General features: G+C 39.6%; 3 protein-coding genes across 4 annotated transcripts; 2 read left to right on the forward strand and 1 right to left on the reverse strand.

Annotated features, from left to right (window-relative positions):
- Positions 1 to 1,198: 1,198 nt before the first annotated feature.
- mcee (methylmalonyl CoA epimerase) lies at positions 1,199 to 3,694 on the reverse strand. The gene is made up of 3 exons (XM_046389463.1): positions 3,541 to 3,694; positions 2,524 to 2,864; positions 1,199 to 1,568 (listed from the first exon to the last, which is right to left on the reverse strand). Exons 1-3 carry the CDS (start codon positions 3,566 to 3,568, stop codon positions 1,416 to 1,418), a joined length of 522 nt encoding a protein of 173 aa, XP_046245419.1. The 5' UTR covers positions 3,569 to 3,694; the 3' UTR covers positions 1,199 to 1,415.
- On the forward strand, positions 3,599 to 8,554 carry mphosph10 (M-phase phosphoprotein 10 (U3 small nucleolar ribonucleoprotein)). Its single transcript, XM_046389439.1, has 11 exons — positions 3,599 to 3,746; positions 4,634 to 5,288; positions 5,380 to 5,567; positions 5,666 to 5,831; positions 6,160 to 6,301; positions 6,421 to 6,488; positions 6,597 to 6,734; positions 6,821 to 6,931; positions 7,198 to 7,305; positions 7,396 to 7,626; positions 8,184 to 8,554. The coding sequence occupies exons 1-11, from the start codon at positions 3,658 to 3,660 to the stop codon at positions 8,331 to 8,333; spliced, it is 2,046 nt and encodes a 681-aa protein (XP_046245395.1). The 5' UTR covers positions 3,599 to 3,657; the 3' UTR covers positions 8,334 to 8,554.
- A 536-nt stretch (positions 8,555 to 9,090) lies between these two features.
- Positions 9,091 to 14,640, forward strand: ist1 (IST1 factor associated with ESCRT-III). 2 transcript variants are annotated; one of them, XM_046389477.1, is made up of 10 exons: positions 9,091 to 9,229; positions 9,847 to 9,941; positions 10,101 to 10,281; positions 10,427 to 10,514; positions 10,635 to 10,718; positions 10,828 to 10,938; positions 11,036 to 11,212; positions 11,531 to 11,632; positions 12,123 to 12,168; positions 12,650 to 14,640. In XM_046389477.1, exons 2-10 carry the CDS (start codon positions 9,854 to 9,856, stop codon positions 12,814 to 12,816), a joined length of 1,044 nt encoding a protein of 347 aa, XP_046245433.1. In that variant the 5' UTR covers positions 9,091 to 9,229; positions 9,847 to 9,853; the 3' UTR covers positions 12,817 to 14,640. The 2 variants fall into 2 exon arrangements, with proteins under 2 accessions (XP_046245433.1, XP_046245441.1); XM_046389485.1 differs by having other exon boundaries at positions 12,162 to 12,168.
- The last annotated feature ends 175 nt before the right edge of the window (positions 14,641 to 14,815 follow it).

Consider the following 14,815-nt stretch of genomic DNA (forward strand, 5'->3'; position numbering starts at 1 on the left):
ACTAATGGAGGGCAACATTTTGGAAGTTGAAGGACAGTCCAAAAACTGGTAATCAAGAAAATAATCACAATATTTATCTGAACGTGAAGAACTTAATAACTGTTTTCTTCACAGCCTGTGGCTTCTAGTAAATATACACTAAAAATCCAGAATAAGCAGCTTGAAGTGAGACTAATTATTATCAGCTGTCCTTTGTGTCTCTCAGGCATTAGCAGATTGCCACTTTTCTCTTTTGTGTCAGGGCATTTCATAGATAGTTTTGATCTCCTTTAATCAACGGTCCCTAAGTGTATACACACATATATATACATATATGGAAATGGAGAACTAATCAGGGTTATTCCTACTCAGAAACGTTTTGACATTTGACAGGAAGCACAGGTGAAATGTTTGAGAGAAGACCTGCGTCACCATTTGTTCCACTCCTTTTGTAATCACAGACATTTCAGACGTAAAGACTCTTTGTTCCTGTGGTTAATAGCAGTTTCACACCCTCTATTTGTGTTCTAAGAGCTGCCAGCACTGCCAGAGATAAAAATGTTTCAGCATGTTTTAAATGATACATAATTAATAATCAACTCAATAAAGGAAAAACAATCCATGTTTTTATATTCACTGAGTACACGGCATGCCAAAAGAAATGGGTCTCAACAATAAGTTACACCATCTGCATTACACGTGGACAATTTCAGATTTCTGACCAACTTTATTGTTAAAATGATGTTTCTTATTTGTGTTTCTCCTAAAAAGCACCCAAGTTTGTGATATCTTTGTTGGAGTCAAATCTTACTTGTAGACATGGCCTGTACACGTTAAAATACATGAAGAAAATATAAGAGTGTTAACTTTTTTATTCGAGCCCTTTTCATTTTGGAATCTGTATCAACACAGTGACATCATTGTGTAAAAGTAAATTGGAACAGTCATGTTATGGTTAAAATACAAAATCCCACGCATTATAAAACAAACATAACACTATCATTCAGTATATCTTCCCTTTTAAAGTACCGAATGGGAACTCAGCTGGACTTGCAAAGTGAATACAAAATTCTTTTGTGTTGAAATCAAGTTTCTTTCTACAGCATGTACTGGATACTGTATGAAGTAATAATACTCTGGGATAGTGGAAAGAAGACATCTTCTAACTCAAATGCCAAGAGACACTCATTAAAAACAGTCAGAAACAAACAACAAAACGCACATCATATCATAATTTATTACCAACAAAACGGGAAGAGGCAAGAACAGCATTGAAAGTGAACAGGAAGAGCAACTCTGAGGCACCTTTCTGAGGTTCTATAAAGAACAACATTACAAAATGGACATTTGTTGTCATCGTGATTCTCAAACTGACTGTAGAATACATAATTAGGAATTAATTGTTCTCCTAATGTTCTCCTGTCAAACTGAGGTGTTTACGCTTCTTCGAGCTCCACCAGCACACCGTCACAGTCTTTAGGATGGAGAAACATCACTGGTTTCCCGTGAGCACCTATTCTGGGCTCTGCTGACAGAGTTCTGATGTTCTTCGCTTTCAGGTCGACGATTGCAGCATTAATGTCGTCTACCTGCAACCAGAAGGAAAACTACTGTTTATTTGTCTAACCTTTGATTAGTCTGATATCTACTCGATCATATCCGCAATCTTTAAACATGCACTAGAATGAAATGCAGAAAACATACTAAATTTACCGTTTTAATAATACAACAGAGAGGTCGAAGCAGTTTAACTGAGGTTCAAAAGGTGCGACTCTAAGCATCGACACACGTCCCAGCATAAAAACACATGACATGCTACCTCTTTCAGTCCCAAACCCAAGTACATTCTCAATAGCACACCAATAACCCTTAAATATTTATTTTTTATAATTTAGACTTTACATCAATTCAATAAATTTATAAAATGCATCAATATTCCCTCCAAAGATGTTAGGTATGAAAGCACAATATGTCTTCCACTGAAATGTAAAAGCTGGAGCAAAAGTGCAATTTCTCTCCAGACTGCAGACCCAATGCAAAAATGTGCTATGGTTTTATTCCCAGTTTATTAAATCCATAACTTTATAACATTAGGTCGTTCTCATGGCAGACAACGTGCAGGCAACGTGCAACATGCTACTGTTCAAAAAGACAGATGAAGCACACTGTCCATCAACCAAACTAACTTTATTAAGCTCACACAGCAGGAGCAGCGTAGATGAAAATAATAAAATTAACGATGGCTGGATTCTGTTTAGCTGGGTACAGGGCTCTGGTATTGTACATGCTGGCTCATTGTCACAGCTTCCTGGGACAGATGAATAGAACAGAGCTATCAGTAGTGGAACACCTGCTTTTTTTTAAGTACTACAAGTCTAAAATGTCTTATGAAAAAAAGATGGCAAAAGCTGGCACACTTGCACCCATATAAAGTTTCTTAGTTACTGTACCTGCTGTGAGTAACTTCTACTCAAGCTTATGTGAGGATTAAGGAGGTTCATGCATAATACTGATATGTACTTAATAAGGTGAGAGTAATCCCACCTCAATACAGATGTGGTGCATCCCTCCAGACTTGTTCTTCTGTAAGAAACCAGCGATTGGGCTTTTCTCCCCAAGAGGATGCAGCAGCTCCAGTTTGGTGTTGCCAAGCTCCACAAACACTGTGTAGACGCCGTGCTCAGGCAGGGGCACCTTGTCACTGACTGTGGCCCCCAGCACATCCCGATACAGAGCCGTGGCCTTCTCCATGTCAGGGACAGCGATGGCAATGTGGTTCAGCCTCCCGAGTTTCCACAACGAGCCAGGAATGCCCTGATGGAGGGCTGCCGTCATTGAATGTGCCCTCACGAGAGTGAGACGAGAACATTTGGAAAGACCTGCCACTGAGTAGACACATTTAAATATAGTGAGATTAATTATGAAAAAAAGTTCTTACATGCAGCTTTTCCTTCTCTGCCTTTCAAATGGCTTCAAGGTTTGGAAAAAAATATTTTATTCCAGCAACAAACAGAATATTCTGTACCAATTGTTTCAGCTCCTCAATTTAGCTGTGGGGTATTCACTGAGTGAACCCAAGACACCCATCAGATGGTAATACTCTACTTCACTCTGTCGTGAATTACTTTATTAACATTTATCCCGAATTCAACCTCACTTTGGTTGGACATTGGAAACTAAGGATTCTACACCCGACTTAAAAATAAAAGTCTGTGGGTTTGACCAATGTTTCAGTTATATCATTTAAAATCTGAGTTGAAGAAGACCGTACACTGATGAATATAAGACTGGACTGAGATCAGGTTAAACTGCTTTCTGTCATGCCTCAATAAAGTAAATACCGTCATCACTTTTTTGACGCAAAATCCGATAAGCACCAAGTACTCAAACGCAGTAGCAATCCGTCATGTAACGTTAACGTGGCGCTCAACTTAAACAATAAACTAACGCAGCTAAAGTTCCGTAATAAACGAGAGGTGGACCATACTGATATGTGTGATTGCAGAATACAGTACAAAAAGCATGTGTTATGAAGTTAGATGGTTAATGACACAAACAAACCTGCAACCTTCAGCACGGCGGACGCCATGTTTGAATCCCGGAACCAGATAAACCAGCGGAAAAGTTTCTCGGAGAACCTGTTTACCTGCGACACAGAGGGTCACACATGTGGGGGAAATGATGGCTAGTGGGGATGTGCGGAGCGTGCTGGAGGAGTGTGTAAAGGAACTAAATGCCAACACAACACAACCAGAAAACTTTCTTAGGCAAGTGTTTGTTGTCTTTATGCTTAAGATGCTGAAAAAGCGGTTGTCGTAACCACTTTGACGCTTTTTTTGATGAGAAGAGGTCCAGCTAGCTAACGATGTTAGCTAAAGCTAACTGCATGAACTTCTGGCTTATCACCGTGTTTCGTTAAATGAGTATCAGGCTGTCACAGTTAACGTCTTGCATACTTTCAGACGGGTTTAGGTAGGATAGTTTTTATTTACCAAGTCGTTGTTTCACTGTAACAATTCACGTCATGGTACAAATTATTATGTCTTTAAAAAGAGGACTTGCGCAGAAATTACAGTTGCATTAGATTAGAAAAAGAGGAACCCGATCTTCTTTTTGGAATCGTTTTGGAATTCATTAAGAATAATAATAACAATGATACGCATTGTTATTATTATTCTTAATGAATTCCAAAACAACGACAGAAAACACAAGGATGCTTGTACTGCTGGACTTTATTTTACTATCCTACCCTACAGCACTGACACAAGTGATACGTAATAATCAGTACAAAGCTAAGAAATATTGCACGTGATGGAGTGTGTGATGATGGGATTGTGATACAAAAATATAAAATAATGTAGAATGTTGTCTGCCTGAAATCAGATTGATTTAGCAGTCTCAGAAGAAATGTCTTGAATGAATAACACCTTAATGTAAACTCAAATTTGGTTTCTAGCAGCATAATATTGAAAATAAATTTAAAAAAATTGCTGTGAGTACTTGTCTGAACCACAGCATTGAAGATTCCGATTCACAGATCTTTGTACATCTTTATGGGTGTCTTTTCCATAAATAAAATAAAATAAAAAACAGTGGGATGCTTTTAATAATGCACCAGACTGGTCATACTGATTGTGTGTTCCCACCTTTTCAGCCTTCAAGATGGAGTTGCAGCAGACTTTATCTCTCTCACTAAGACCCTGTATGACCTCCACAAAGCTCAGGAGCCTGCAGATTATAAAGGCAGCCCGCTGGCTCAGCTGGTGGTGGAAAACTTTGATGAAGAGCAGATCTGGCAGGAGTTGGAGCTGCAGAACAATGCTGTACTGAAACACTTTAAAAATGCCACTGACGAGGTTTTGTCAGATGAGACATTAACATTGTTGGAAGAAGAGGAAGAAAAGAGTAGCGATGAGGAAGAAGTAGAGACTGATGATGACAGTGTAGATGAGGACGAAGAGGAGGAGAAACCACCCATACGGTCGAAAAAAATGGCTGTGCAGGCGGAGGATTACACAGATGAGGACTCTGACTTAGATTTTGATGTTGATGCTTTAGAGAAGCGAGAAAAACAGAAGAAAGATATTGGAAGGAAGAGCTCCAAAACAAAGATGGTTCCCTCTGAGGTTGATGATAAGTTCTTCAAACTGTCAGAGATGGAATCGTTTCTTGATGATATGGACAAGCAAGAGGGAAAGGAGGATCAGAACGAGGATGACATAGACTACTTTCAGGACCTGCCCTCTGATGAGGATGACGACCTCGACCTAAATCAAATGCTTTCAACCAAAAAGCAAAAGAAAAGCTCTGTATGTATTTTATCAATTATTTTCATATATCTTAATGTGTCCTGTTGGTGCAGAATACAGGAAATGTATGGATTTTTCTTGATATTGACAGGCAAAAAGCTCCAGGAATCTCAAGTATAAGGACTTCTTTGATGCTGTGGATAGCGAACCAGCTAAAGCAGATGACCAGTCAGATGGTGAGGATGACAGCATGGATGAAAGCCATGAAAGCCAGGAAGCAGGTGAACAAGAAATGGATGACGAAGATGATTATGATGGTGAAGAGGAGGATGACGATGAGTAAGTGTGATTAAAATTATGTAATGTGTATGATTATGTGTGGGAGGAGCACATTTAGTAGGGGATAGTTGATTCCAGCATGTTCGTCTTTGTGCCAGGGATGAAGAGAGAAGTCAGTCCAAAGCATCTCGTAAGAAAGTGACCTTTAACGTCTCTGGGGACGAGGAAAGCGAGGGAGAGGACATGGAGGAAATTTTTGGAGGAAAAAGTCCAAGTTCAGCAAAGTCTGAATCAAAGTCATCATTTGAGAAACGGCAAGAGAAGGTAACCAGGTGTAAAATGTAACCAATCTGATTTGCTAGTCTTGGTGGTTTATATGTGGTGCAACAGTCATAATTATTGGGTTTGAAATGTATTAATGTAGCAGTGCTACTTGTAGGAATGGCTATCGTTTGAAAATATTTGATACTCCTGAGGTCAGTTGCCATCACTTTAACATAAAGGGGGACATGTCTAATGAATCTTGAAAATCCACTGAACACATGGAGCTGCACTTCTTGGATTGTGTGTCATGTTGTACCTGAATGCAACCCCTTGCACTGCGTTGTTGCTAATAGTTGTTATTACATCCTGTCATGATTCTAACCTGCAGATGTCAAAGAAGATCGAGGAGTTGGAGAAAGCGGCTCTTGGGGAGAAGCCCTGGCAGTTGTCTGGAGAGGTGACGGCACAGACTCGTCCAGAGAACAGCATGCTGGAGGAAGATGTGGAGTTTGACCAGACATCCAGGATGGGTGGGTGACTCCAATGTTATGTTCATGTTATTTGATTAAGGTAGCGGTTAAAATAGTAAGAATTCCTTTCTGTGTGTTATTTAAAATTCAACAAAAACATTTTATCTTTGCTGTTTTAGCTCCTGCTATCACAGAGGAAACCACGCTGCAGCTGGAAGACATCATCAAACAAAGAATTAAAGATCAGGTTAGTCACAATAACTTGTGTTTTACTTTGTCTTATGAAATATATGGGTTGTTTTTTGTTGTTGTTGCCTGACTATAATCCAGTACCTCTGGCTTGTATTTCTGCAAGGCGTTTGATGATGTGGTCCGCAAGGAGAAACCCAAAGAGGAGGTGTTTGAGTACAAGAAGAGGCTGACGTTGGACCATGAGAAGAGCAAACAGAGTCTAGCGGAAATTTATGAGCAAGAATACCTCAAGCAGAATCAGGTTTGACTTTTGTCTTGTTTTCACTGTTACTACAACACATATGAACCCGTCCTGCATTGATTTTTGTATTCTGTTTCTTATTTCAGCAACACACAGAGGAGGAGGAGAACCCAGCCCATGTAGAAATTCAAAAACTTATGGACACGCTATTCCTAAAGTTGGATGCTCTCTCCAACTTCCACTTCACGCCTAAACCTGTGAGTTTTGTCTGACAGCACTGATTGAAAATTGCCAAATACGCAGAAAATACTGAGATTTATTATGAAAGAAATATTTTGAAAATGTGTGCATGCCAGACCTCATCAGAAATCTGTAATTTAATCTGTGATTCTTATGCATTTAAAGTTTTTGGACTTAATACTAAACTTAAATTGCAAACTGATAATTTGAACATATCCTTGAGAAAATGATTCACTGTTAAGGGGTACCAAGCTGGTGCATTAATCTTGCCTATTGTCCACAGCACATTCCTGAGGTCAAAGTGGTGTCTAACCTGCCATCCATTACAATGGAGGAGGTGGCTCCAGTCAGCGCCAGTGATGGTACGCTGCTCGCACCAGAAGAAATCAAGGTTTGTCGTGAATCCATTTTCAAACACATATTTTGATCTTGGTATATTTATTTACACAGCTTGTCTAATAATATTCTCCTCTAACTAAAGGAGAAGAACAAAGCAGGAGATATTCTGGGTGATGGTGAGAAGACATCAACAGACAAGAAACGCGAGAGACGCCACAAGAAGAAGGTGAAGCGCCTAAAGATCAAGGAGAAAGAAAAGAGACAGAAGCTTAGAGAGGCCAGTGTAGCTGGAGAGAACAAGAAGCCATCAAAGGCTGAAGTCACAGAAAACTTGAAGAAACTAACAAAAGGAGGCAAAGCCACGATACTTAAGGTGGGTGTTTTTTCACAGATCAGTATACATTCAGAGCCAGTATTTGTCTCAGGGTATAAGTACATGAAATAGTTAAAAATGACTGCCTCTCGTTCAACACTACAACATTAAAACGTTGCTTACATGTTAAAGTATCAGAAATGGTAATCGCATCATGTTATATGTAGCCATATAACATTGACAGAAGCCATTTTTTCTGCATGACAGGCACTTTTGATACTTGATGTAAATTTAGGGAGGATTTCTTTTGTACAGACAACTGTGTCTTTGTAGTATTGGTAATTTCAATCAAGTGAGTGGTCTGATTACTTCTTCCCTAACCAAATCAACAAAATGTTTAGATGAATATGTAACCGGTCCTGGATCAGCTGATGTGTTAGGTGCATATTGCCTTCACAGAGTGTTTATTTTGCGTTGTCTAAGTGTTTGCTGAGTCTCTGCTTTGATCATTACATCACAGCTTTTGATGCCAAAATAAACATTACATTAATTCCGAGATAACACAGAGGAGAGAATTTCCAAGGAGACTTGACTAACCCGGCATTCCTCTGTTTCAGGACGAAGGAAAGGACAAAGCTCTGCGGTCATCTCAAGCCTTCTTCTCTCAGCTGCAGGACCAGGTCAAAAGTCAGATCAAAAGTGCAAAGGATCCATCTGTAAAGAAGAAGAAACACAAAGAGGTTTCTGCCAGCAAACTAAAGTTATAAAAACTGTGATGTTTTGTTGTGGTGGAACAGCTTTTTATTGTACAGATTCTTTTTTATGAGAAAACTGCAATATATTAAAACGTGAAAGTCCCTGTTAAATGTTTCCATTTTCATTGAAAGTAATTCCAGTGTCCTGATGTGTTTGTGTGTGTTTGTCAGCAAGTGGAGCATTTTGAACCGTAGTGATGTACATGTAGTAATATTAAATCACATGAAAAATATCAGAGCGCCTTTTCTTGTGCAGAGGTGAATGTACAGTGCCTCAAGGTTTGAAACATCTTAACCTGGTATAGGTATTACTTAAATTCAGAGTTGGAATTAACTGTTAACAAAGTAATTTAATACTCAAACAACATTTAAAGTCCACTCTTCCTCGGTAGATAGATAGATAGATATACTTTATTGATCCCAGGCTGGGAAATTGCAGTGCAGCAGCAGCAATACACACAACAAGCTAAACAAAAGTTAAAAATAGCAAACAAAAAGTGGCATATATAAAATATATATACAAGGCAATATAAAAAGTATATATACAACAGTAAAGAGTGTAATGTTTAGTTTAATATAATGCTAATTCAAATCCTAAAAAGATGAATTTATTTGAATTAAAGATGATCTAGACATGCTCTATTTCTAAAATGTCATGAGATGTGATTATTGTGATTTGGCGCTATATAAATGAATTTTTCATTAGCCTGTATGATGTTTTGCCTGTGGAATGACACGCAGTACATAGTACGTAAGTAAATTTTGCCTTCACTTGAAGTTTGAAGGCCCCGCCCCCTGAGGTAAAATTCCCACGACGTCACCAGAGATAATCACGGAAGTGAACCAGGCGACGAAACACAGACAGAAACCCAAATAAGTTGGTGTGTACGCTTGACTAATACTAGCAGGTGAGTCTCTGTTAATTTGCTAACTGTTGATCGTTTAACAATGATCCTGTCATTCAAACACCCCGAGTGTGTTTGATCAATTTGTTTTTATTTTGCTAGCGTTGAACGAGGGCTAAGTAAGTTAGCTAGCGCAAACGATGACAGAACAGAAGACTGCTAACAAAGCAGCGACTAGCTAAAAGCCAAGTTTTGGCCGCAGTGACAAATAGGGTTTCTTAGCGTGTCTTTAACAGTGTGATTAAATAAATAACTGATAGAACAGAAACAGTGGCCAAGATGGTGACGTTTAAAGTAGCATAGCTTAGGTGGCCCCATTAGCTGTCCGTCGCTAACTCAGGCTAAAGCTAACTGTGCTAAGCTGTCAACGTTAATCGTTTGATAGTAACTAGTAGTGGATAGCAAACTAACTTAAGCTAATGTTTGTTTGTTCCTGTGTGTTGCGTCTGGGGTAAATATGCGGAGTCATTCTGCTGCGATGGGTTGGTCATGCTCACATGATTAAGTGACTCACTGACCCAGAGGTGGGGGCGAGGTTAGATGGACTATGTAGGTTGGTTTCGGTTGTATGTTATACTTCCGTGTGGATTCTACTCCTCTCACACTCTCCTGTTCTGTAGTCTCATCATGCTGGGAGGAGGATTCAAAGCAGAGAGGTTAAGAGTCAACCTCCGGCTGGTCATCAACCGACTCAAACTCCTTGAGAAAAAGAAAAGTAAGTCTTAATAACCAATACAAACTCTACTCCTGCTGCTCTTCTACAGTTGCTGTAGATTCAGTGGGTTATTGTATGCAAGACAAGTTTTTCATTTTCTGTTCCTCCCTTAATGGCAGTTTACGTTTTTCCTCTCCAATTCACTAATTTAAAATGAAGCTGAGCTTGCTCAAAAGGCAAGAAAGGAGATTGCAGATTACCTGTCATCAGGAAAGGATGAGCGGGCACGGATCCGCGTGGAGCACATTATCAGAGAAGACTATCTAGTGGAAGCCATGGAGATCCTGGAGCTTTACTGTGACCTGCTGCTGACTCGCTTTGGCCTCATTCAGTCCATGAAGTGAGTAACTTAGCCAACAAGGGGCACCAATACCACTTTTTGAACACACTGCTACATCAGTTACGGGAAATGTGGAAAATTAACTTCGTTACTGACTTTTTCTAAGGCTGTTATTGTGGTCTCGTTAACTCCTTTTCCCATTTAGGGAACTTGATCCAGGATTACAGGAGGCAGTGTCCACCCTCATCTGGGCAGCCCCTCGTCTCCAGTCAGAGGTGTCTGAACTAAAAATTGTAAGTATTGTCTAGATCTAAAAAGGTGCTGGCAGAATTGCCAACAACATTTAGCAAGTTCTGTCCATTTATCCATATCAGGCACATTTTGAAAATCTTTCTTCTAAATGCTTCTTCCAGGTATCAGACCAGCTATGTGCAAAATATAGCAAGGAGTATGGCAAGCTGTGCAGGACAAACCAGATTGGCACAGTCAATGATAGGGTAGGTAATTTTTTCCACTGACTGCTCACAAGTCTGTTCAAGAATGCATGAGCCTTTAGTCTTGTGACTTTTTTAGAAGCATCTTATCCTGTATCTGATATGTCCATAGCTGATGCACAAACTCAGCGTGGAGGCCCCTCCCAAGATCTTGGTAGAACGCTACCTGATAGAGATCGCCAAGAACTATAATGTGCCATATGAACCTGACGCCATGGTCCGGGTGAGCATTTAAAAATCAGTTATCACTCGCACACAGTGAAGGATGAAGTCATGCATTGTCTTTATTTACTTACTCATCCACTCTTGTCTCTGGAAAGCCTGAGGTGTGCTCTGGAGAGGAGGCAGACCTGATTGACGTGGACACTGACAAGAAGTCTGGCGGAGGAGGAGGAGGTGGTGGAGGTTTCAGTGCTCCTCCTATGCATATGCATATGCCCATGCCCATGCCCATGCCTATGCCACCAGCCTTCAACTATCCACCTCCAAACGGAGCTGTAAGAGATTTCATTTTAAAGACCCTATTCTTCATGATTTTGTTGTGAGTTATGTATTTGGTGAGAGAAAACTTAAGACTGGTCAATGTAGATGAAAATCTTAAGTTATTTTGACCAACCATGGAGTGAGTGCATGTATTTTTGTGTATGTACAGTCTTATCTTCCTAATTAGTATATTCATGTAATGAACTTTAAATGTACAGTTGACCCAGATCACAAAAAAAATCATAATTGTCACTTAGAATTTTGTTTCTGGTGCTTGAAGTTGAACATGTACAGGCTTTCAGACTTGTACCTGATTGTTGTTTACCTCTCAGGACCAATTTAATGCTCCAGTTGGAACCTACAGCAACTTTGCGCACTCCATGGGAGGAGGGCAGCCCCCTCAGCTGCCCACTTCTCCCCCCACATATGAGTCTGTAAGTGACCCCACTCCTCACATCCATGCCCCCTTCCTGTTCCCAAAGACGGACAGCTGGACAGGGCAGGGCACCACTCAGGGAAGAGCAGTTCATTCTGCTTGTTTGTAGTTCTGCCTCTCCTCTACCTTTTACACTGTTTCTCAGAGTAGGCCCAAATTCTGGGTGTGGAATGTGCTAATACTGTAACAGCTGTGGGATTGGAATGAACAGATGCAAGTGCATTTTTGGAGAGAGCTTAGGTCAGCTATGTCCTGCAAGTCTGTTTTTGTGTTAACACACTAAAGGTGATGGTTTCTGAAAAGTCCCCTGCAGTTTTCCCTTGTATTTTCTTACTGTTTGTTTTTACTTCTGCATTATTCAATGCAGTTGTATATTGTATGTCAGCACTAATGTATATAATTACTAATATTATAATTAATAACAATAATATTATTTCATTTCAATGTGAAGATGATATGATCCCTTACACATTTCATCTGGTTCTCAGATTGATGACATAACTGCCAAACCCTCTGTTCCTTCGCAGGCTGTAGGTGAGTTTTGCCAACATTCACCAACAGTTTAACTTGTAGTATGTTTTTGTTCTTGTCAACAAATCCGTTGCGTTAGTGTGTCTCAAAAGGCTTTCCAACCTCCACGTCCCGTCTGTGACACTCAACCACAATCCCATTCATTCCTTTTGAAGATGTTTTATTTAAAGTTTTATAGTTCTATCAGTAAAATAATTTCCTGGAGGTCACCACATAAGAATAAGTAGAGCATTTGTTGGAAAGTAAGCTGTCGGTAGCGTTTTGTCTCGCAGGTAATAGTAAGGAGCAATTCAGTGTTGACTTTTGTTCTTGGATTAGACTAGACTAGATTAATTGAAATATTGTAAATATTATCTGTCAGGTGTGTCATGTAAGAACAGTTGGTGCCCACAACACTCACGAGTGTTATGTTTTTTAGCTGTTGTATAAACTGCCAAATATACTGCTGCGTAAATTAATATGAATGCGTTATATTACTCTCCAGGTCCCAGCCCAAACACAAAGTTGTTTGACAACAGCGCTCTCCCAGAACTGCCCTCTGTTCCGGACACACTCCCCACATCCTCCATTGGTGGAAACGCCACCACCTCGGATGACATCGACTTCGATGATTTGACGCGGAGGTTTGAGGAGCTGAAGAAAAAGACCTAACTGCTATATCCACAGTCTATACACAAACAGGCCCGTGTCGTCACCAATACAGCTCAAAACAGGAAATGGAAATTGTTCAAGGCTCCTCTGTCAGATTTGGATCGTTCTCCTCCTTCAGCAGTGAATTAATCTCACATAGATATCAAACATAAATGTATTCTTACCTCATTTATATAAATATGACCATCTTACTGAGGGTGTGGTTGCTCGCTCAACCTTAACGGTTAGCAGAAATCTGATTTCTGTTTGCAGTACGAGTGAGTTCAACATGTTTTAACTTCTTTCTATTTATATATGAGCTATACGGGCTAAATATATATGTATAGTTTCATACCTAAAATCATATGTGTTCGGTCTTTCTCATTTAAGGTCACTCCACAAGATTTTTTTTTTCTTTCCCCCATTTGTCAGAGTGACATAATGTATAATCACACTTAGATTTTAATTGTTGCTTTTCCTGGGGTTTTCGTCCACTACTTATTTACATGCAATACATGCCTTGATTCCGCTTTGTACTTGACGTGTTGCTGTAATCTTTGCCACCGTCTCAAACCAGTCAGACACGTCAAACTGGCTGCTCTGCTTTGATGAGGAGCTGGAAATCACACTAACAAATGCTCCAGATTGTTTCCACGGCGAGGCTCCAGTACTCAGTCATTTTCCGGACAGATAGAAGGCATGTTTTCAGTGTCTTGCACAGTCATGCTGATATGTCCCTTTTCTGTGTCAATTTTTAATTATATAACTGGAAAAGGGTGTATGAGCCCCCCTGGAAAAACCTCATGGCGACACATCTTAAAAGGGTGGTGGGTCACAAATGCTATAAAAGCTATAAAACAATGTATGGAAATCTGTAATATAACACACAATGATATAGTTAGACCCATTTATACACTTCAAGTGATTGAAGTGTACAGCAGTTTGGTAGGTGAGAGTTGTCCAATATTTGACAAATCTGTTTTTATATATCCCTATATCTTCAAATAAATGTTTTTCTTTTGCTCTTTTGAATGTCAAATTTAGCAAATACCTGCACTTTCTTATCATTGAAGTACTTAATTTACAAGCAGAGTGTGTGCAGGCAAAAGCAATCACACAACAAGCTAATTGGATTGAATAGATGTAAATAGTGACCCCAGAGCTAATAGCTTTGTGTTGTCCTTTGTGCATGTCTCTACTTTATGTGCACCACTGCATTTGCCTTAGTTACATCTCTCATCAGAGGCCTTGCCAGTCTGTACTAGGATTATGCTTTTGTTATCCATCGAGACTGGGTACACGCTACCTGCATTGAGTCACAATTCATTATACTTTGTTTAGCCCATAAACGATTCTGTGAAAACCTGTCAAGTTGAAATTTGCTGTTTGGATGAAAAAAAAAAAAAAAACAACCTTTGTTTTCGTAATAGAAGTAGATGTTTCTGTTTCCTTTGGCGAAATCAGAGTGGGAGGGTTTCATTGTCGTACAGACCTGACCTGTTGCTGCAACCTAACCACACCCAGCTCTAAGGGTGTCTGCTCTACACCCAGCTCTGCTTGCAAGGCAAATGGACGGTGGCCTTGATTGAAATGATTCAGCAGTCTCTGGAGAGCTGCCTGTGAAGCTTTCCAGCTGGATAATAGACACAGTTTATTAATAGGATTTACATGTTTAGAGAGTGATAATTAACACTACGGAGCTGTGATCTGCTCACTTTCTTTCTATGTTGGACTGTTCTTTCATGCTAAACTTTGGAGACACAAAATTGTGTCTTGTTGAAAAATAAATAGTTTTTTCCACTGTATACTTAAACATTTTAATAAAAGATTATTTGGCACTGCAAATGTTTTCACTCCATTTGCCATTGCTGTTCTCAACACAGTGTTGTAATATCAAATGTTAACCAGCAGGGTTCCTCAGTGGGAAAGGGAAAGAATTATTCCTAAAGAGAAATGTATATGCTGCATTAGCAGTGACTTAACAAACCTACATTAAACTTTCAATGTATCAAGATAAATT

The sequence above is a fragment of the Scatophagus argus genome, chromosome 1 (assembly GCF_020382885.2).
Source record: "Scatophagus argus isolate fScaArg1 chromosome 1, fScaArg1.pri, whole genome shotgun sequence".
Taxonomy (NCBI): Eukaryota; Metazoa; Chordata; class Actinopteri; family Scatophagidae; genus Scatophagus; species Scatophagus argus.